This window comes from Taudactylus pleione, unplaced genomic scaffold, assembly GCF_031769625.1.
Source record: "Taudactylus pleione unplaced genomic scaffold, aTauple2 ptg000329l, whole genome shotgun sequence".
NCBI lineage: Eukaryota > Metazoa > Chordata > Amphibia > Anura > Myobatrachidae > Taudactylus > Taudactylus pleione.
In genome coordinates this window covers 6288101-6310136 of record NW_028284730.1, presented here as the reverse complement: position 1 = coordinate 6310136, position 22036 = coordinate 6288101, and the positions used below count along the sequence as shown (strand labels likewise).

At 46.0% G+C, this 22036-nt stretch overlaps 1 protein-coding gene and 1 long non-coding RNA gene across 3 annotated transcripts in view; one reads left to right on the top strand and one right to left on the bottom strand.

The window, feature by feature from the left end:
* The window catches only part of SLC25A37 (solute carrier family 25 member 37), a 23108-nt gene extending 8355 nt beyond the window's left edge, over positions 1–14753 (bottom strand). Inside the window, exon 1 of the mRNA XM_088443221.1 lies at positions 14482–14753. Coding sequence (XP_088299347.1) covers positions 14482–14661 — 180 coding nt within the window. The 5' untranslated portion in view covers positions 14662–14753. The remainder of the gene's footprint in view (positions 1–14481) is intronic.
* LOC148509298 (uncharacterized) overlaps positions 14518–22036 on the top strand; it is a 20091-nt gene continuing 12572 nt past the window's right edge. The window contains exon 1 of one of the 2 annotated variants that reach the window (XR_015869450.1): positions 14518–15006. This is a non-coding gene — a long non-coding RNA (uncharacterized LOC148509298). Of the gene's footprint in view, positions 15114–22036 lie in introns of both variants that reach the window. The other variant, XR_015869451.1, reaches the window with a different exon arrangement.

Here is a 22036-nt window from a genome sequence, read left to right as displayed (position 1 = left end):
TAGGGCTTCCGGGGGGGACTTAGGGTTAGGCACCCCCTGGGAGGGTTAGGTATAGGCTAGGGAAAGGGGGGATTAGAGTTAGGTAGGCACCCCCGGGGGGGAGGTTATGCACCCCCTGGGAGACTTAGGTTTAGGCAGCAGGGAAGGGGGGGTTAGGTTTAGGCACTGGGGGGGGTTAGAGTTAGGCACGCCTAAGGGAGGGTTAGGGTTACTTACCTTTAGCAGCAGTCTTCACCCCTGCCGGGCATGCGCGGTCGGGATTTGAACCAGCGGTAATACATACAGATTCCCATGATTATGTAGCCTTATACACTGATCTCTTAGTATTGACATTACAAAAACACAAATGGATCATAAAATATAGGGTACAGGTCCCTGTAACAGCATCCAAAGATTGTTAAACTATTAATTAAAAGGGCAGACTAGATGGGCCAAGTGGTTCTTATCTGCCGTCAAATTCTGTGTTTCTATCACTCTTTAAATCCTCTATTCCACTGCTGAGAATATTCATCCCTTGTACTTTTTATGGCCTCATTCCCTAGATCCACACCCAGCCTTGCATGCCGGAGATGGATCACTGCTGCATCATTGCTCTCTCTCCCAGTCTACCATGTTATGCAAGTTATTAGTACAGCTCCAAGCACAGAGATTATGAGAACCTTGGCAGCACATGGGTCACCTACGGGCCATACTTGCAGGCATCTGCCCGCAGCATAGCCAAGTCACACCCAGCTTAGGTCATGATAATGTAGGAGGGGGTTATAACACAAGTGACAGCAGAGCACTGTAAGGACATAAGAAAATTCTGCGAAGAAACCAAAAATAAGGGCACTCTACTGATCGGTGATTTATTCCAGCTGATGTGGTCAAACATTAATAGGAAATAATCAAAGTCCCATAACAGGAATATCCTTCTACTTTGAACTGTAAATATTCCCTGCACACACAGACAAAAGTGAACTAACAAGTTTGATGTATAAACTGCTTTTTACATACAGAGATGGCTTTTACACTAACTATGCCCCACAACCCTGTATCACATTACTACTGAGTGCTTGGGGTAACCTGCACCCCCCTGCGAATTAGCAAACTGCCTCCGTTCTCCTCCGCACACCATGACACAGCCAGTTACCTGCAACCCTGTCCTCAGAATCATTTGTATATAGGGGCGATTCTCCTGGTGATGCACGGGACAGCTACACAACTTCAAACTTCGCCAAATTACCAAGATTTTAGTGGGCGGAAGTTATAGGGTAATGCATTGTTACTAAGCAATTAAGTTTCATATAACAACTATTTCTTAACAGGCCAGTTTAAAAGGAAAACACATTTAAATGCATGTGATGCACAGACTCATAGAAAATAATATTTTCTACCTTAACTGAATGTAATGAATAATTCTGTGACGTGTGAAAGGGTACATGCTTGTTAAATTGATTCAAGCCCTCCTTCTGAAGAAACCGGGAGTGTTGTCCCGGAGAAACGCATTAAGGCTATTGGGCTTTATGCTGTTGCACTCACCAGATAGAGACATTTAGATGTTTTACTTCCTCTCTGGTTCATCACACCGTTGCCACACCTATTCGGTCACCGTTGATTAGAGCCCTTTACCTCACGTTGGCTCCCGCTTAGACCACACAACAGTCGTGAGTCTCATTTCCACTGACAGACCGGCGGTCAGCGTGCACAGGCTGAGAACATACAGCGGAGACGATCCAGCAGAAAGCCGACCAAGGCTAAGACCCGGCGGTCAGCGAGTACAGGCTGAGAGCACATGGCGGAGACGATCCAGCAGAAAGCCGACCAAGGCTAAGACCCGGCGGTCAGCGTGCACAGGCTGAGAACATACAGCGGAGACGATCCAGCAGAAAGCCGACCAAGGCTAAGATCCGGCGGTCAGCGAGTACAGGCTGAGAGCACATGGCGGAGACGATCCAGCAGAAAGCCGACCAAGGCTAAGACCCGGCGGTCAGCGAGTACAGGCTGAGAGCACATGGCGGAGACGATCCAGCAGAAAGCCGACCAAGGCTAAGACCCGGCGGTCAGCGTGCACAGGCTGAGAACATACAGCGGAGACGATCCAGCAGAAAGCCGACCAAGGCTAAGACCCGGCGGTCAGCGTGCACAGGCTGAGAGCACATGGTGGAGACGATCCAGCAGTAAGCAGACAGGCTAAGACCCGGCGGTCAGCGTGCACAGGCTGAGAACATACAGCGGAGACGATCCAGCAGTAAGCCGACCAGGGCTAAAGTGAGCCATAGGACTGTACAGCAACACACCACGTCCCCTTCAATTTCCATCCTCTCAGGAGAGTTTTAAAATCAGCTCTTTTGCATGGTGCTATCATATCCATTTCAGCGGATCATATTATTGGTATCCAGTGTGACTGTTCAATATGAGAACCGGTTTGTAAACCCTAATTATTGGAATTATCCACATAATTGCAGAGAGACTTTTTATTGATTGACCAGCTCCATGTATTGCCAGCATAAGGCACATTGATGCAGTTTTTTATTATCATTTGCTACATTTAGGTATTAAATTGTTTCTATTACTGTCTACAAGCTCTACCTCGGTTTCTCTTTTTTGTATGCCTTGCACAGGTCCCACCCAGTGTAGCAGCTCTGTAGACAATTCAGTTCTCTAATTGACTTTCTTTGCGCACCTGACTCTTCTCATTACGCTTGTTAAATGCATTTTCTAATAAAATATACTTCAGAGATTCATTTTTTAATTTATACAAAAGCAAACAACTGAAATTTTGTGATTTCTTTTTTTTTTTTTTTAAACCTTGTGATGCACGGGACAATTGAAAGTGATGCACGGGACTTGTGTGAATTATTACGTGTTTTCCAGTCTTGAAGGCTGTGTTTAGCATTTTGGAACAATGATTTGGGCAATTTTATGCTTAGTTCAAAACAGAATAGTTACATTACTTGTTTCTACTATGGCCAGATTAACAATGGGGCGGATGGAGCTGTAGCTCCATTGTACATAGACCCAAAGGTTCTCAAAGTGGCCAGCCGAAGTTCCGTCCACCCTACATTTTGTATGAAATAAAACTTAAAACATAAAAGAAAATAAGAACTGTGAAGAAGTGATTTGGACATATGGACCTTCTTCAGAGTTTAAGAACAGATATATGGTTTTGTTTCTGAAAGTACTCAGTGAAAAATACAGCAAGGTGTTTCACTGGAGGTATTTTACCACCTCACGTGGCAAGGGTGTGGTTGACGGCATAGGAGGAAGAGCCAAAACAATTGTGGAGCAAACCGTAATGAGCAAAAAGACCAATGCCCCTATTGTGCAACCTGCTCACGATTTTGCAGAACTAAGTGAAGTCATTGATGCCAGCCACAAGAATCCTATACATTGGTGAAAAAGACATTCTACATAATGATGAGATGTGGAAAAAAAATGCAACAAGTATTCCAGGAATATCCAAGTTATATGGAATTAAATGCACACCAAGTAAAGAAGTACAGGGGTATGCAAATGCAGTTTCATCCAATAATGAATTTCAGTTTCAAGTCACTGAAAATGAAATTGAAAAAGGAAACTGGTCGTTGGTAACTTACAATGGACAGCAGTATCCTGGGGAGGTGACACAGGGTATTGGGTCTAAAGTTGAAGTTTCAGTAATGATTCAGCACGGTAGAACTCAACAGTGGAAATGGCCAACACAAAAGTGAGGTGTTTTACACCCAGAACATTGTAAGAAGATACAGCCTCCAGAAGTTGCAAATGTAAGAGGGTATTACTACTCCCAGATTTAGTTTCATTTGTGTGATGCACGGGACACTTGTTTTCTCTATTTCAGAGCAAATATAAACAATCTTAATTTGTTCATGGATGTTAGTTATATATTCAGACTACAAAGATGAGCTGTGGTGGTTTTGTTTTGTGATGATTATTAGTACCAGGGCTCGATAAAGTTTTGTAAAATCTAGGGGACATCTTAAAAGTTTAGGAGCCAGACCATCGTCCATTAGCAAAATATATGAAAGTTTGTATCAACCACCATACATGCCCTTTCAGTGCCCCTCAAATCCCCACACATGCCTAATTAATGGTCATCAGATTCTGTAACATGCCCATACCAGCCCCTGTAATAGTGCCCCCAAAAGTAATGCTTCCTGTATTAGTGCCCCCAGTAAAAGTGCCCCCAGTAGTAAGGCCCCTGTAAAATTGTCCCTTGCAAAAAATGCCCCCAGTAGTAAGCCCCCTCTAATAGTGCCAAGCAAACACACAAAAAAACCCAGAATACTTACCTTAAGCCCCGATCCTGCATCTGCCGCTCCTAGTAACTATGGGAGAGACGTCATGATGTTTCTCCCATAGTGCCCGTGGGGGGGAACCGGACGCTGGAGCTCAGGAGTGAGCTTCGGCATCTGCTGCAGGGAGTCTGGCGCCCGCTGGTAAAATCTCAGCGGGCGCCCGGCAAATGGAGCCTCCTGTGGCGGCCGGGGAAGGAGTGTGGCGGCGGGGGGCACACTTGGAAAACTGTCGCCAGGACTAAAGTCTTAGTCGCCATGGCGACCGGGATTTGTCGAGCCCCGATTAGTACAGTATGAAAATTTTGCCTTTCACAGTGACGCACGGGACGGAGCTGCTTAGCATATTCAAATGTTAATATTTCTGTGCGTGTTTATGCTATATGGCAGATTTCATCTTGAATTTGAAAATACCACATATTGGGTAGAGTGAACAAAGACAAGGTACTTCCAAACAGTTACAATTTACAGAAGTGTGCTGTGAAAACTGTTATAATTGACTACTGTTTATTAGGATTTGTAACTTCTACATTAGTGTAATGAAAAACCTATCTAAAATGTAGCTTAGAGGTAAATCAAAGCAGTTTCTTATACTTTGGAATGTGTACATTTAATAAATATAAACCAATTGCTGGTTAGTGAAATTTAATTTTTCTGAGTTTATGTTCACTTTCTGGAGAATCGCCCATAGGTAATATAATTATACACTTACAGATTGACGCGTGCTTATTTAGTGACAGTCTCGGGGCTCATATCCACTACACGACCAATGAACGACTGTACGTTTACGACATTATCGTTCATTATACTGTGCCCACACTAAACGATATGTTGCGCACCCTCCCTCATCCCCGAATATGCACAACCTGTCGATATCGTCAGGTTGGGCAGTATGTTCAGGCGATGACAGATGCCGACAACAACCCGCAGGAGCGCGCGCAACGCTGGTCGTTGACGGCATATTCATTGCACGATTAATGAAAGATAACGATGTCGTAATCGGTCCTTTACATCGTATAGCCTTTATATTGTATAGTATTTATATTGTATAGTATTTATATTGTATAGTATTTATATTGTACAGCCTTCACACTATATAAACTCCCAGCGCTGTTGAAAGGGTTTTGATAACGCTCTACGCTACTGATTTACGTTAGGTTTACTTCGTCTACCCAGCTTGCATATTGTACCTGAAAAAGCCCAATTAGCTTTGTATGGTAAATGAACCGTATACCACTGTAACTCAGCAGCCACTTGTGGAAACCCTGCCTTAAGCCAATCTCAGTTTTGTTTTTAGGCTCCTCTGATGCTTACAAATGAGACTGCAGAACCCAAGAATAAAAACAATCAATACACATTCTGTCTGTAAGCCACACAAGTTACTAACACCCTGAAACAAAGGTGACAGTCAGCCAGCTGGCTTATGGGGGGCATCCACTACAAGATCTGAAAACGACTGCACGATTACGACATTGTAATCGTGCAGTCGTTTGTCAGTCGTGTGATGTGCCTGCACTGAACGAGCAGACGTTCAGTGCAGGGTCATCCACCATCTGGAAACATGCTGAGCCTGACGATATCGTCAGGTTGACCAGCATGTTTGCACGATGATAGATGTCTAAAAGACCAAATTTTCAAGCGATGATCGAACGATTTTATCGTTATCGTTCAATCAAACACCTTTATCGTCTAGTGGATACCCCCCTTAACACAATCGAGCACTGAAAACCATCAGCTTGCAGCCACCGGCTGGGCTATATAGGAGAGCGTCTGTGGCAGGCTGGTACGCTGCCTACTGAATGAGGTAACACACACACATCAGAACAAGTTAATGCACTCAGCTGGAAAAGGCTTCATCCGGGAGACTTAATTACACAACAAGAGCGTATAAGGAAACAGAACGGGAGTGTCAGTCATTTTACCCTTCTGCATTAGAACATGCATGGCTGTGCAGTAACCTGGACTGATGCAGCATTGTAGTAACCTGAAGTTGGCAATGTACCCACGGAAAGTAGTCCCACCAATATACAAGAGGCCATATACCAGACCAAAGGTTACAGGAACATCCCTTAATTGTGCCCTTTATTGGTTGGTTAATGGTTGCTAGGGGACAAAACCCAATGTCACACAGTGGTGCTCAGAGGGACGCACACACCTAGGGATGTAGTAGGTTCATCTTGTTGAGCAATTCATCCTGTTCTAGTGGCCAGATGGAGTTACACAAACAGCCCATCACCCCTCTGATAACATTGCAGCAGCTCCTTCCTCATAGTCTCCTATGAGCAAAACCTTACATAATCCAGTAATGCGAAGACACAAAATCAGTTAAGATCTTCATTTCTGTGTAGGAGACATACTACAAGCTGTTATATACTAATAGGAATGGAAAAAACAAAAACAGAAGACATTTTATTTTGGAATAGCCTGGTAAAAATAAAAAAAAAGTGTCCTACCCACAATATAAGGGAGCAATTTAGTGGGCTGAACATATATTGGAGAGAACACATTAGAAACCAGTAATGTCCACAACCTTAATGGCTGCATCCAATTTAAGTAAAATATTAAGCTGCCCATTCACTAGAAGACAGACAGGCAAAAGGCTGCACGATTATAGACATTGTAATAGTGTAATCGTTTGTCTGTCTGTTTATTATGTGATGTGCCTACACTGAATGAGCAGTCGTCCAGTGTAGGAACATCAATCATCTGCTAACATGCTGTCGTCGGGTTGTCCAGCATGTTTGCCCGATGATAGATGGTCTGAAGGCCCCCATACATCAGAGATTGATTGCAGCAAACGTGCAATTTGCAATCGATTGAAAAAGGGAAAGATTTTTATACACAATCGATTGCAAATTGCAAGATTGCTGCAATCAATTGCTGATGTATGGGGGCCGTCAAACGACCAGCGGGAGCGCGCATCGCTGGTCGTTTTAGACATTTTAGTGAACGATCTTCAAACGATTAATGAACGATAACGACGTCGTTATCATTCAATCGCTCAATTTAATCGCCTAGTGGATGGACAGCATTAGTTTATCATACCCCTTCTGACCATCTACGTCATAATGAATCCTGGTCATATGCTGGCAGTAAGCAGTTTTTACTAATACCACAACAGACTCCTTACTGTTCTAGACTATGGCTCAAGGAATAAATGGATTTGGCTGTTATTATTTTCTTTTTTTTTTACTTATGCATTGACAGGGTAAATAATGTGCACTAGTAGCTGCTTCTTTGCTTTTTAAACCACTTAACTCAACACTTTTGCTTTAAAAAAAAAAAAAAAAAGGCATGTGATATATGTTCATGGACCTTCTCCCAAATGACGTCTAATACCCCTGTATTTTACAGTATTCTCCTCATCATATATGCTCACGTGTGTCCCAGAAAATGCTACTGTGCGTTCTGCGACACCGAATAGCTGCAGAGTGGCAGTAGCTGACACTAGCAGTCCAGCTCTTGTGGCACCAGCCTGCACTCCTGTCCCACGCAGATATCATTTCATAAGACACATCAGCACAAACCAGGAATGACAAGGCGCTTTCAGCTCAGTCATTCAGCCAGATAGTTTGGGCGGGGAATTAAACAGGCATTTAGCAAGATCACAATGATATGTAGGTACTTATGAAAAACAAAATACAGCCTTGAGATGCCGATAAGCTCTTTATCTACTGCACAAACTGTTTCATGAACTGGTTGCAAATAGATCTTACCACCAAAGAGAGGAACTTGCCAGGACACTATATTAAACATGTTTCATCATTTTCCTTGCTCTGTAAACTAATCCTAACTGCAATCCTGGAAATCCTCTACATTTCAGGGTGGTGACAGTTTACCGCATGTCTGCTGCTAGAAATTTGGGGATTTCATAAGACCTGGCACTTCGTACTGCTGTTATTGGGAATGATGCCCGTCACAGACTGTAGAGCATCGCAGAACGCCACAGCAAATCCAGAAATCTTACTGTTCTACAAGGGCATATCTGTCCAGCGTATCTCCTTGTGTCCACTATTTTATCACCAAGTACACAAAGAACGCAGGAACGCTGCCAAGTCAGCGCCTGCTGCTCACGCAAACCTACTAAACTGTACCACATTTATTATCACCATTTTACAGCTGTTACTATACACACTAGTAGCATCGCAGACATCATATAGTTGCTGACTGCTTGGCTATACATTCATAGCAATATAACTACTCAAACGCTAAAGGTGGGAACACACCAGACAGACATATTTGCATATGATGGTCATTCATACACACTGAACAGCCATCATCTGCTTGTGCCCTCGGGTGCCGGTAGCCGGGTCAGGGGGAGTGTCCCGTCCCCCTCCTCGTGGCTGCAGACCGCCCGTACACACTTGCCGATGGAGAGATATGTCTGCAGACATATCTGTCCATTGGCTGTGCAGCATAGCCAATGCGATATGTCGGTGAACGATGACGTTCACCAACATATCGCGGGTACACACTGGCCGATGGGCAGCAGATATGTGTCTGTCAGTGTGTACCCAGCATAAGATTAGGTAACCTATGTGGCCCAAAATACAAGTTTACTGGCACAGAGGATTATAGGCCAAATCTATGTACGCACTGTGGGCCTGATTCAGCACAGATCGCAGCTGCGAAAATATACTGCCTGCCACCGCTCAGCCAGCATAGAGACGCCCACTACTGCCTTCTCACATCCATAATACCTCGCAGTCCTGCGTATACATCAGTAACATCAGCCCCTCACGCCCAACTGCAGAAGCTCTGACCTGTCTCAGAATACACAAGTCTCGTCAAACACAGTGAGTACACAAGCCGCGCAGGCAATCGCAGTAACTAATTTATGCATGCCCATGCAACAGCGTTTCTCCAACCACTCCCAAATGCTTACTGCCTGTCAATCACTCTGTAATGGATTCCACAGTGCAACCGTAATAGCGATGCGATCGACATGCACAGTGTGGGCATACGCAGTACAACCGGCCGATCTGCGTATGCTGTTGCAATCCATGCTGAATCAGGCCGTGTCATTTTACTTCATATTGCGTTGTTACAGCATTTTAATGATGGCACCTGTAAGCCTTCATTAGCATCCCATATGCAGAGAGGAGGGATGGACTAAAGCTGGCCACACATCTAAAGATCTGTTCAACCAGTTGATTGGTTGCAATGAAAATCTGGTAAGGTATGGGAGTAACTGATGATCAGCAATTTGCTCGTAAATGCCAGAAAACAGATGAAAATGGTCGTCAGACAAGTTTGTTAAATGTTCTAAATGATCTAAACAATTTGTTCAAACAGTTTTTGTCCGTTTTCCGGCGTTTGGGAGCAAATTGCTGATTGTCATTTGCTTTCATCCCTTACCAGATTTTCATTCCAACCAATCAACTATTTGGATGGTTGGACAGATAATCTGTAGATGTGTGGCCAGCTTAATAAGAGGAGTTCTACAGATACCTACTTGATATTCATCATTTATAGTCTATTCAGTAATTGTACATGAATATCGGTTTATCGTGATTTGTATGAAGGGAGCACATTCCGCAAAATCCTGTGTCCTAAGCACCATTAATACATATGGTGGCTTAACAGGGAGAAGGATACATCTCACTACTATTACAATATAAAAGTATAGAAGACCGATAAATGGGCGTTTGCATTCCATACCTAAGAATAAAACAATCAACTAGGCTAGTGGTTCCCAAACTGTGCATCGTGGCACCCTGGGGTGCCTCAGGACACTTGCAGGGATGCCTCAGTTTGGAGATTCAGCACCAAATCAAATTATTTATGGTCAATGTAATGTAAATATGTGGACAAACACAAGCACAAACCTGTCCCCACCACATAACTGAGCCTAAGAATGACATGTAAGCACAATTTACTTCACCACATCTTTTTTCTGAATTTTTCAATAACAAACGTTTGGCTTAGGGGTGCCATGAAAACAATGCTGTAACCCTAGGGTGCCGTGATTCAAGAAAAGTTTGGGAACCTCTGAACTAGGCAATTACAGCACCAAAATGTCCCAAAACGCTGTAACAAGAGCCAAGTAGGGCAGTCTGCTTCCACAAATGGATTTTCAGACAATTGTTAGCTGTCATTTGGTAGAAATAAATTAGACTGTAAAGCTGTGTTTAGCATACTACCTCCTCTGTAGAGGACAGCAGGTGAATATTACCATCTTGGTAAAGGTATAGGTCTGGAATTTCATATCACCTTACACTCGCAGTAGAGTACAATTAATTTCACAGCATAATGCAGATGACTGCAATGTTATTACAGGAGCAGGAGGGAACTTGTATTGTAGCAATAGGGTTGCACCCACTAACTAGAGAGAATTCTGGGTTAATATTGCCTGTCACAAACGTAATATAACAATGATCTAAGTCACCTTTCAGGCAGGTCTTATAGTTTCTTTACAATCTAACTGCAGCAATATTCTTATTGTGCAACCATTGAAAATACTCTAATACGAGTTTGGGAAAACTCAATTACATTAAGGCTCCCTTACTACCTAGGATGTATTTTACATATGTGGACCCTCCCCTAGCTGGAGACCCCAAGGGCCACTGCATGTAACCTGTTTTCCAGGGGTTCTTTAAGGATCTGTAAAATAGGTGAGGAAGGGGCGTGTGCAGGAGGGCCAATCACAAGCTGCACTCTCTAATGGAAGTTACCGTATAAGACAACACAGTAATTTGCAATAGAGCCACAACCGTAGGACATAAATTTACCAAGATTACTCTGTATAACCCTGCTGTGTAAGTGCAGCAAGTGATGTTACATAATGAGAAAACCGATGAGTAAAAAGGACAGATAAGGACAAAGATCAACAAGGAAAAATGGGAGGGAGCATGTACAGCTTCCATGTAGGACAGTGACCCATCACCTACAAACCAAGCTTCAACCACAGGCTGCTATGCCAACAGTACAGAACAGCAGGAGGATATAGCAGAGCAGGTGGTATCAAGGTTCGGATGTAGCCATATTGTAGAAAGTCAACTGCAAACAGTTAAGAGGATAGAAAGAAATAATACATAAAAAAGGAGGATTATTGGAGAACACCAAAGAGAGACAATGCAGAATATATTCAACGCATAGGTCTCAGCATAAAGGAAGACCAGCACAAGGCAAATTCATCTGTACACTAGTGTTTAAACTAGTCTGTGTCATATTTATAATGAGATTTGCTGTAAGCTACCACCAATATGACAATTTGGGCATTATTTAAATCAAGGGTGAGAAATAAGCATCCCCCCCAGCTGTGGTAGAACTACAAATCCCAGCATGACCAAATAGCAAAACTGTGGCAGGGCATGCTGGTATGTGTACAGCTGAAGGCTTGGTTATTGCCCACCCCTGAATTTTAAATGAACTATGAAACTGGAGCAAAGTGGTTATTTGACAATTCTAAGACTGTGACAAAGGAACGCTCATATTTCCCCTTCTTACACCAGTTCTTCGTACCATAGTTATAAGACTTACTCTTTGAACGTATATATAGGGAATGATGTGCAAAAAAATAAAAAGGCTGAGAGACTTCCCTCCATGCCCACCAATCAATATATGCCCATGACACCCAAATCTGTTTGAAACACAATCATTTTCTAAAACTTGAGATTTGATTTACAATGATAAAGTGAGACAGATAATAAACCATGTAAGAATATGCCATTTATGATTTCAGCATGTCTCATGCACAGATCATGTAAACTCCGAGCTTTTATCACTATCATGCATTTCACTTTTTTTTTTATGCCAATGGCTCTAATGACACCATAACCTCTACCACATGCAGACGCTGCCTCCTCTGTTCCCTGTGCTTCTGACTGAGCCCTTCCAACTGCAGTAGTAAGCGCACTGGCTCCCACACATCAAACCTGATCGCTCTTGACATGAAAATCTATTTTCTTAGCACCAGCCTGTTTTCACCATTAGGTTAGTATCTTGTAACTGATATGTTTCAGTGTTCTCCCCAGAAATGTTGATGCCGGGTGGCATCAAGAAGTAGCCGGTTGGGGGCATTCGCAATTATGCGCGCGCCAGGAAAAGGGGCAACTCCCTTAACATTCCAGCCCGACAGGTCTCAGGCTGCTCCCCCACTGGCGCTCAATCAAAAGTGCCCATTATGCAGTGCCCCCTGTAGTTTATCCCCATATGCAGTGCCCCCTGTATTTGTGCCCTTTATACAGTGCCGCCTGTAGTTTTCCCCTTTATGCATTGCCCCCTGTAGTTTTGCTTTGCCCTTATGCAGTGCCCCCAGGCTGAAGTAGTGCCCCCAGACTGGTTCCTTATGCAGTGCCCCCAGGCTGGCCCCTTATGCAGTGCCCCCAGGCTTAAATAGTGCCCCCAGACTGGTCCCGACCCCAGCCCAGAACTTCCCTTAACTTGCTCGCCGCTCACGCTCTGGCTGGATCTAACTAGATCAAACAGGCGTGCAGGCAGGCTCCTCACGTCACGGGTGACGTCACCCGCGCACTGCATCACTGAAAACGCTTGCCTCTGAAGAGAATGGAGGCTTCTTTAGTCTCCAGTCACTCCAGAGGCCAGCGTTCCGCAACAGGGGTCGGCGGGGGAAAGTGCCGGGCGGTAGGCGGTTTCAGCCGGGCGATGCACCTGCAGAAAAACAGCCTGCGGAGAACACTGTTTCAGGAGAAACAATTTGGGCAACAGGGGTGATTCCCTGTATTAACTGACTATTCATACGCAAATTAAAAATATGAATTATAATGCACTTCAAAAATCAGCATCCTATTCCCCTACCCATCACTGCATATGCTGCACTGATAAAACAATACTAATTTTAAAAAAGCCCCATCTGCTCCTCTGACATATCCAACACATCCACGTGATCCCTTGTGAAATACATATTAATGTATTACTTACAGGTTCTACTTAAAACATTTGTATGCAAATTACAAGTGTAAAGTCCTGATACACATACTATGTGAATAACTAGTTCCTGCTACATTAGCCAGAGGGGGAACAGTGTAGTCTGGCTTCTAGCAAGATTTAGGAAGGAGCCTGGCGAACACCTACACACTTAGCGATATTTTACACGATTTGTCTGATTCCGACACATCGTGACGACAAATCATGTAAAATATGTCCTAATCGTGAGTGTCTACTCACGATCACAATGCCGATGTGCGTACCCACTGGTCGTACATCGCATCTTCAGATCTGCCATGCTGTAGGGCATATTTGCCGATCTCAGTCACAATGCACTGGAATAGTTAGGAGGCACGATAGATCGTTTGTCGCATTGGACAGTTTTTAACACCAAATCGTGCCCACGACTGCCGGGGAGCCGCTGGGGAGAGTTCAAGGGGAAATCGGAGACGATGTCTGATCGTGAGCACATCGCGTGTGTAGGCACATTTAGAAGATGTCTCCACTCTCGTCTTTTGACAGCAGGGTAGGTGCGGGCTCAGGAAGGGGGCCCCAGCCTGGCCCCCTTCTCCTCTGGGCCCTGTACTCTGCTTCCTCCCATTTAAATTTATTAAAGATATCAGCAGTCCCCTCACATGTGTTACCTGTATACATGAGCTCTGCCTTTATACAGTCCTACATCTGCTTACTTACTACTAGTACAGTTGGTAGGTTAACTATTATCCCTTATGTCAGCAATAGATATCTACAGGTCAGGAAAGACAATACATACAGAGAAACTAAGGGAGGGGTAAACACCTAAATGACCGGCAATCGTGCTGATGTTCATGGCGATTTGCCTTCACCCTGGACATTGCATGATTGCCAGTACACACTGCACAATTTAACGAACGGCGGAACGATTACTTGCTCCGTCCTCCAATAATATGTATGGTGCCACATGCGATATCCTGTGATTAGCTGTGCAGCACAGACAATCACACAATAATGCATGCGACCAGCAGAAGCATACAATAGTGCATACACACTGGGCCATATACACAATTTGTTGTGCCAATACGCGGCGATATATGGTCCTGGTGCATATGCACCCTAAGGATTATTGCTAGAGGAAAAAAGAAAAGTGTTCATTCATTTGTGCTATAGATAGGTGTAGTAATATGAATGTCCGCTGGAAGTAGGACTAATATATATATATATATATATATATATATATATTACATACATACACACTCAGTGGAATAATACCATGCTGCTCCCCATGCAGAGCGCCATCACACCTGTCACCGCACAGACACGCCCCCTCCATGGCTCTCACCTTGACAGAGTCCACCGGATACATGACCGAGTGCTCAAGGATCCCTGCCACAGCTCCGGCTGCCATGTGCGTCAGCGAAGATACCCCGTCCGGAAGGCTCTCGTAGTCATCGCCGTCTCCAGGCAGCGGGGTCGCCCCCTCTCTCGCCTCCATCGGGATGCCGCCGCTCCGTAGCTCCATGGGGCTGCCGGAGACAGGAGCGGCGCGGTACCCTCCCCTGGATGCAGCGAGCAGGCCGAGCTCTGCCCGCTGTGTGCGGCCAGGACGCCGCGCACCGACCAACAGGGTCCACGGTGACGTCACTGCGAGGGCGGGGTCACTGCGAGGGGCGAGGCCAGCGGACCATGGCTCCCACAACACGGCGTCTCTGTCTACCTTGGCGACCAGCGGCGGCGCAGGTCATTGGCTCTTCCAGTGGATACGTCCCTCAGGCCACGCCCCATCGCGGGTATAGAGCATGGATTGGTTCGCGTGTCACCGTGTTGCAGGTCCGCGGGAAAATCATTGGGACGGGACGCGGGAGAGGTCAGAATGCTTCAAACAGCAAACGGTGGAGGCTGGGGTTCTACTTCCAGGGGTCTCGAAAACTACTAGAGCAGCAGATTATTGAGGCAGTGGATGGGCTGGAGCTGGTCAGTCACATGCCGTGGTCTAGGCGGTACTGGCTGCATTAGTTTTAGCATCTACTCTAACCCATCCACACCATTTATTTGAATGGACCTGTGGATAAATTCATGTACTTTAACTGCTAGTTCATGTATTTTTCATCACGCTGTTTTCTCCCCTTTTGCAGGATACACTGGAGATAGCAGCTTAGTTAAAAAACAAATATAGCCACAATAGTCTATGTATAAGTCAGTGGTTCTCAAACTCTGTCCTCAGGATCCCACACAGTTCACGTTTTCCAGGTCTCCTGGCAGGTATTTGTTACTCACTGACACATTTTAAAAGATCCACAGGTGGAGCTAATTATTTCACTTGTGATTCTGTGAGGAGACCTGGAAAACATGCACTGTTTGGGGTCCTGAGGACTGAGTTTGAGAACCTGTGTACTAAGCCTTGGAGAGTGATTATTAAGTACCAACAAATTGCCTCCTCTCACTATACACAGGAAACTCCTAACTGCCATGTCACAGGCTGTGTTTGAAAAATAACAGGAGCTGGTTAGTTGGGGCTTTATCTCCATCCAAGGCTTAGTAAATAGGCCCCACAGCCTGTAAAGTGAGGAGCTGATTAGTTGGTACTTTATCTCCATCCACTTTATCACTCCAAGACTTTAGTACATAGACCCCTTAGATTGTGTATCTCATGAGTTACCTTCAAATTCTATGTATGGTCCCCTCACGCAATGCTCCAACAGTGGTGAACCCTCCTCCATTGTAGTAGAGTTCACAGACTAATGCTTTGTTACCCAGACTCTAGGCAGCACTGAGCACCCTGCAGGGTGAGAAATATAATGAATACAGGCTTTAACATTTTTTTTCTGAGATCTGCATTTGTGTCTGGGTTCGCTTTCATTTCATATTGTTTAATATGTTGCAACATGAGCATGCTGCAACATGTTTCCTTTGAGCCATGCAGTACTCTCAGCGTTCTGGCACATGTCATCTCACAACTGTAACGGCTTTGCTCTATTACCTTGTTCACACATAGAGAAAAAACTCTGTTTTTGCATGTGAATGCACATTGACCCGGGTTGTTTCTATGTGTGAATGCAAACAATCCGGGAACTAAATTGACAGGCCCTGCAATTTCCCGAATCTTGAGTCTGAAAGGGGTGTATGTCTCTTTACTGTATGTTTACTTGGCTGTGTTTGCTTCCAACACCCCTACTAGAAAGTCACTCAGACGTTAGAATTTGCAGCATCGCCATGGCAATCTCTTAATCATCTTCAATGTAGTCACTCAGACTGCTGCATTCACATAGTTTGGTATTATATAATACATGTGTTAGACAGAGCTGGTCACACATCTAAAGATTATCTGTCCAACTAGTTGGTTGGAGTGAAGTCTGGTAAGGTATGAAAGCAAAATACAATCTGCAATTTGCTCCCAAACGCCGGAAAATGGACAAAAACTGTTTGAACAAATTGTTTAGATCACACATTTAACAAACTTCTCTGAACGACCATTTTCATCTGTTTTCTGGCATTTAGGAGCAAATTGCTGATCATCATTTACTCCAATATGTTACCAGATTTTCATTCCAACCAACTAGTTGGCTGATTGGACAGATCTTAAAATGTGTGGCCAGCTTAATTCTTCTCGTTTGACCCCCATCCTCGTATGCTTCATGCAATGCTGCCCCCATGTATTTTGCTGACACTTTTCCATGTTTGATACAGTACAAGTGTTGTTCAATCATACCAATGGCTCGCTCTACATCATATGGGTTTGAACAGTCACAGGGTGATCAATTGTTACTTTCCACAATCTTTTACTCTTTAGATGCATTTCCATAGCAAACTTTCATGTGGTGTAATTCTCTGCTCCTTTCAGTTTGATAAATCCCCATTATGGGTGTTGCTCATGTATGCAAATTTCGTACTGACATGATTATGCAGCTTCTGTGCTTTGGTTGGCTGTCTGTGCTTACATGCTGTACTGGAAACACTCTGTGCTGTCTTCACTGTGTTTGTAGTGGTCTAGTGGCATCTGGGTGCTCTGATAACTTGGGCTCATAACCTGTTGGAATATATGTGTACAATTGACAAGCTGAATGGCTGAGTAGTTGTATACACTAGCGGATGCCCTGAGTCGGTGAATAGCCCAGGGGGGTCGCGGGGCTTAGCAACAGGGGCGGGGCTTAGCGTCGGGGGGGGAGGGTATCAGCTTCGGCCAGTCGCCGCATGTGCGGACACTTTGTCACTGTATTTTTTCTGAAAATACCGTGACTAGTGTGCGGATGAGATACGCAGGGACAGAGCTTTTTCGCAAGCTCTGTCCCTGCAAGGGATTTGTAGTAAATCCCTGTGATATTGCCTGAATTCGCAATGCGACTTCAGTCGTTAATATCACACTACAATCCGCATTCAATATGCGGATTGTAGTAAATAGAGCCCTAAAAAAGCCAACATGGAGCATGCGCATTTGCTCTCTGACAAATAACAGCATTGTTCTTCTGCTGGCTAAAGCCAGTCCTGCACCTTCATAATGATTGAATGGGTAGATTTATTAAAGCTTGTAAAAATTAAAAGTAGTGGTGTTGGCCATAGCAACCAATCAGATGCCGAATATTGTTTTCAAGGATGCAATATGGAATTGATAGCTAGAATATGATTGGTTGCTAAGAGTAACAGCACCACTTTTTGTTTTTAGAAGCTTTAATAAATCTACCCCTGCATCTTTCTCGCAGGTCTTGGTCTAGCACAAGTAGCTTATTTAAGTCAGTTTAGATAAGTAACCTGCTGTGAATCCAATGTTAGTCTATATGCTATTAGTATTCAATGTTCTCCCCAGAAATTTTTTCCAGCCGGGTAGGGGCCTTCGCAATTATGCACACTGGGAAAAGGGGCATCTCCCTTACCAATCCAGCCCGACAGGTCTCAGGCTGCTCCCCCACTGGCTCTCGGTCAAAAGTGCCCATTATGCAGTGCCCCCTGTAGTTTTCCCCTTTATGCATTGCACCCTGTAGTTTAGCTTTGCCGTTATGCAGTGCCCCCAGACTGGTCCCTTATGTAGTGCCCCCAGGCTTAAATAGTGCCCCCAGACTGGCCCCTTATGCAGTATCCCCAGGCTTAAATGGTGTCCCTTATGCAGTGCCCCCAGGCTGGCAACTTATGCAGTGCCCCCTTAAATAGTGTCCCTTATGCAGTATCTTCAGTTTTAAATAGTGTCCCTTATGCAGTGGCCCCTTATGCAGTGCCCCCAGGTCTAAATAGTGTCCCTTATGCAGTGCCCCCAGGTTTAAATAGTGCCCCTTAGGCAGTGCCCCCAGACTGGTCCTGGTCCCAGCCTAGAACTTACGTTTACTTGCTCCCACTCCCGTTGCCTCACCGGATCCAGCAGTCGCACGGGGCAGGCTCCTCACGTCGCGACTGAACGCTTGCCTCCGGTCACTTCAGAGGCCAGCGTTCCACAGCAGGGGTCGGCGGGGAAAGTCCGGGCGGTAGGCTTTCTGCTGGGCGATGCGCCCGCAGAAAACAGCCTGGGGAGAACACTGAGTCTTTATCACAAGGAGATGGAGAAATGGATAAAAGGATATGTTCAAACTGAGGTTTGGTTCAGCAAGTGGCCGCAGATCTGAGGGAGCTCAGGCCACTCGCTGATCGGCTACTTAGACCCCCTTACCCTACTGTGTTCTGTTGATTCACTGTCCGGTGCATGTCTGCTGGCCTGTCATGTCCGGAGCAGCAAGCAGGCCGCTATCTTGCCTAACGTCTGCTGAGTTTTTAGAGCCATCCATTGAATTTCTGCGTTGCACATGACTCTCGTATCCAATCCTGTGCTGCAGCTCTTTATTTAAACTGCACTCTGCCATCTGCCAGTACAACAAGTCTCCTAGGACTCCTGTGGCAGAAGCGGTTCCCATCTCCTGAGTTCCAGCATCTGTATTCTGTGTCAGACTGGAGCATGAAGAGCCCAAAGGGGGAATGCAGTGGTAGGGGCCCATGCTTTGGGGTGTGGTCAGTTACCACAGGGGATGAGGCCAGCCTCCATAGAGGCTTGAACCTACAATGAGGACCATGTTATTGACCCTCTAGTAGAGTAACAATGTATAATTTAAGTGTACAGTCTGAAACCTGACATAAGAGCAAGTGGTGGGGCCCTCAGGCAGTAGGGCCCACTGGGAATTTCCCCTGTACCCCTGTGGGCCAATCCAACCCTGTCTGTACTACTCTCACTGCTATTTCACCTGAGTGCTTTCCTTCCAGTGGAGTGAGCCGATCAGTTCTGCAATTTAAACTAGTGTCATTCAGTCTGGTTCTAGTCATTCCTGCCCTGCGGCCCCAGTTGTGGGTACTATACAAACTCCCAAATCTGACACCTCATATTGAAGGTATAGGCAAAATGCCATTACTGGCACATCTGACCAATGTATGAATGATGTAGTTTTGTGGAGGGAAATAAGGTATACCAGGAACACCCCCGAATACTCTTCGCCACTTGAGGCTCTTTTAAAAGCTTTGGAGAAAAAAAACTAGATTTTGTACCTGTTCACAAAATGAGGCACATTCTTGTGCTTAGACCATATTCAGAAAAGATCTCACTTATTCTCCATCAACAGGAGGAAAACTGTACACCAATGGATGGCTGCATTCTCATGATTACTCATTAGCGTTTTGGTAACTAATGCTCTTTAAAATGGGAATTCCCTGGACTGTGGTTTGTAATATGGACCAATTGTAAGATTCCACTTTTCTTGTTTTATATGAATTATTATATGAGCTCCACCTGCCCAGCATCTTGGTAATCCCAGACGGACAGTGGCCCTGATTCAGAGCCGGACACTCTGACAGAGCGCTCGCTCTGAATCAGGGCCGGCCTTATGGTTTTTTAGAGCGGCCTCCTGGCCGCTCGCATGGCTTTGGGTGACCACCCACAGTTATAGTGAGCGGCCAGGAAGAAGGTCGCGATGGTCAAGACCATTGCGACCATCGGGCTTGCGACGAGACCCTTGTGGTAGGGTCTCGTTGCCGCAAGCCCTAGAGTGCTTTCGGCTCAAATAGAGCCGAAAGCACTCCCACTGACATCACTTGTGATGTCAGTGGGGCCGGCCCCAGATCAGTTTGGACAGCCACTCCCCCGGCCACCTAAAGGGGACGTGCTGTCACTCAACATCGACAGCACGCCCCCTTTGGTACGAGACCCGGTGCGACTGTTTGCCCGTCGCTATCCGGATCTCGCGCATGCGCACTGGGCCACCATCGACCTGCTTGCGAGCGGGACTGAATCAGGCCCAGTGTCTAGAAATCACTGGCCGACCTCTCTGCTAAGCTCCCGCCCCCTCTGTTGCCTCTCCTTCTGAGGTATCACTCCATGGTTATGATTAGAATAGGGGGCTGCAGGGGACCTGTGACATCACATCCACGTGACTGGCGCTGAAAGGGGGAGGGGCAAGTATGAGAACGGGGGGCCAAAAGTATCCCCTCACGGGCTTGCTACGCTCGCCGCGCTTCGGGCACGGTGGCTCGCTACATATATTTATTCCCCCTCTATGCCCTAGTGGGTGGTAACACAGGAGCGGTCCAGCCTCCTACAGCGGTCATGTGGTTGATACGTCACAGAGGTCCTTTAGCCACATAGGATCGAGCATCAACCATCACTCCATGCACTGCAGCTTGCTACTTCCTGGCTGCAGTGCTCAGAGACCCTAATGCCACTCCGATACCTTCTACTACAGGCCTGGCCAACCTGTGGCTCGCCAGCTGTTGTGAAAGTACAAGTCCCATCATTCCCTGCCACAGTTTTAGCATTCCCTAACAGCAAAACTGTGGCAAGGCATGCTGGGCCTTGTAGTTCTTGAACAGCTGGAGAGCCACAGGTTGATCTGCCCTGCACTACTACCTCACAGTGGCCAGGACTACCCCACACATGGCAGATCTGCCTAAGGGGAACACCTACTGTGTGTTGTTTTGCAGCTACCTTCCATCAGCAGCTGCAATGGGCCACTTTATGGTTACCTATTATCAGCACTGCACCAAGCCAGAGGCCAATGGGGTAGATGTATGATAGCGGCACTTAACGTGCCGCTATAACGCTTCCCGCTTCGCCTCTTTACCAAGGCGAAGCAGGAAGCACTACCGATGAGATGTAAGAACACCTCATCGGCCGTTGAGGGGGAGCGTTAACTCCCCCCTCCGGTGCTACCCGCTAGAGACCACAGTGCATCAGCCTAGTGCTGATGCGCTGTGTCTCTGTCCCGGCTGGCTCCACTGAGCATGCACGGATCTCGCAAGTATTGCGAGATCCGTGCGTGCAGCCTGGAGCCACCAGCCGCCGCCGCAGCAGGGACAGCGCTGTCCCTGCTGTGGTGATAGGCTAGCGCCAGGCTGTAGCTGTCGATAACGACAGCTACAGCGTGCCGAACGGTCAGGCGATCTGACCATTCGTACATTCCCCAGGCCATCAGCGCTGCTATCTTGCAACCGGGTCTGAATCAGGCCCTGTGAGAGCTATGAGGAGGGGGCAGTAAGAGCTATGGATGGATGGGGGGGCTATGTGGAAAGTGCAGTGAGAACTATGTGGAGGCATTGAGGGCTATGAAGGGGTGTGAAAGCTATTTGGAGGGGGCAATGTGCTATGAGGATAGTGCAGTGAGAGCTTTGTGGAGGGGGCAGAGAGAGCTATGGAGGGGGCAATGTGCTATGAGGAAAGTGCAGTGAGAGCTATGAGTAGGGGGCCAGTGAGAGCTTTGTGGAGTGGGCAGAGAGAGCTATGGAGGGGGCAATGTGCTATATGGAATGAAAGTTTCAAATGTTTACAGGAGAGCAAAAGGGGAACAGAGGGTACAGAGGTGTGAGAGGAGACTACACAGGAGAGCAGAAGGGGTACAGCCGTTTCCTCCACTATTATAATAGGACACAACTCAAACAGGGCACTAGTGGGTGCTGTA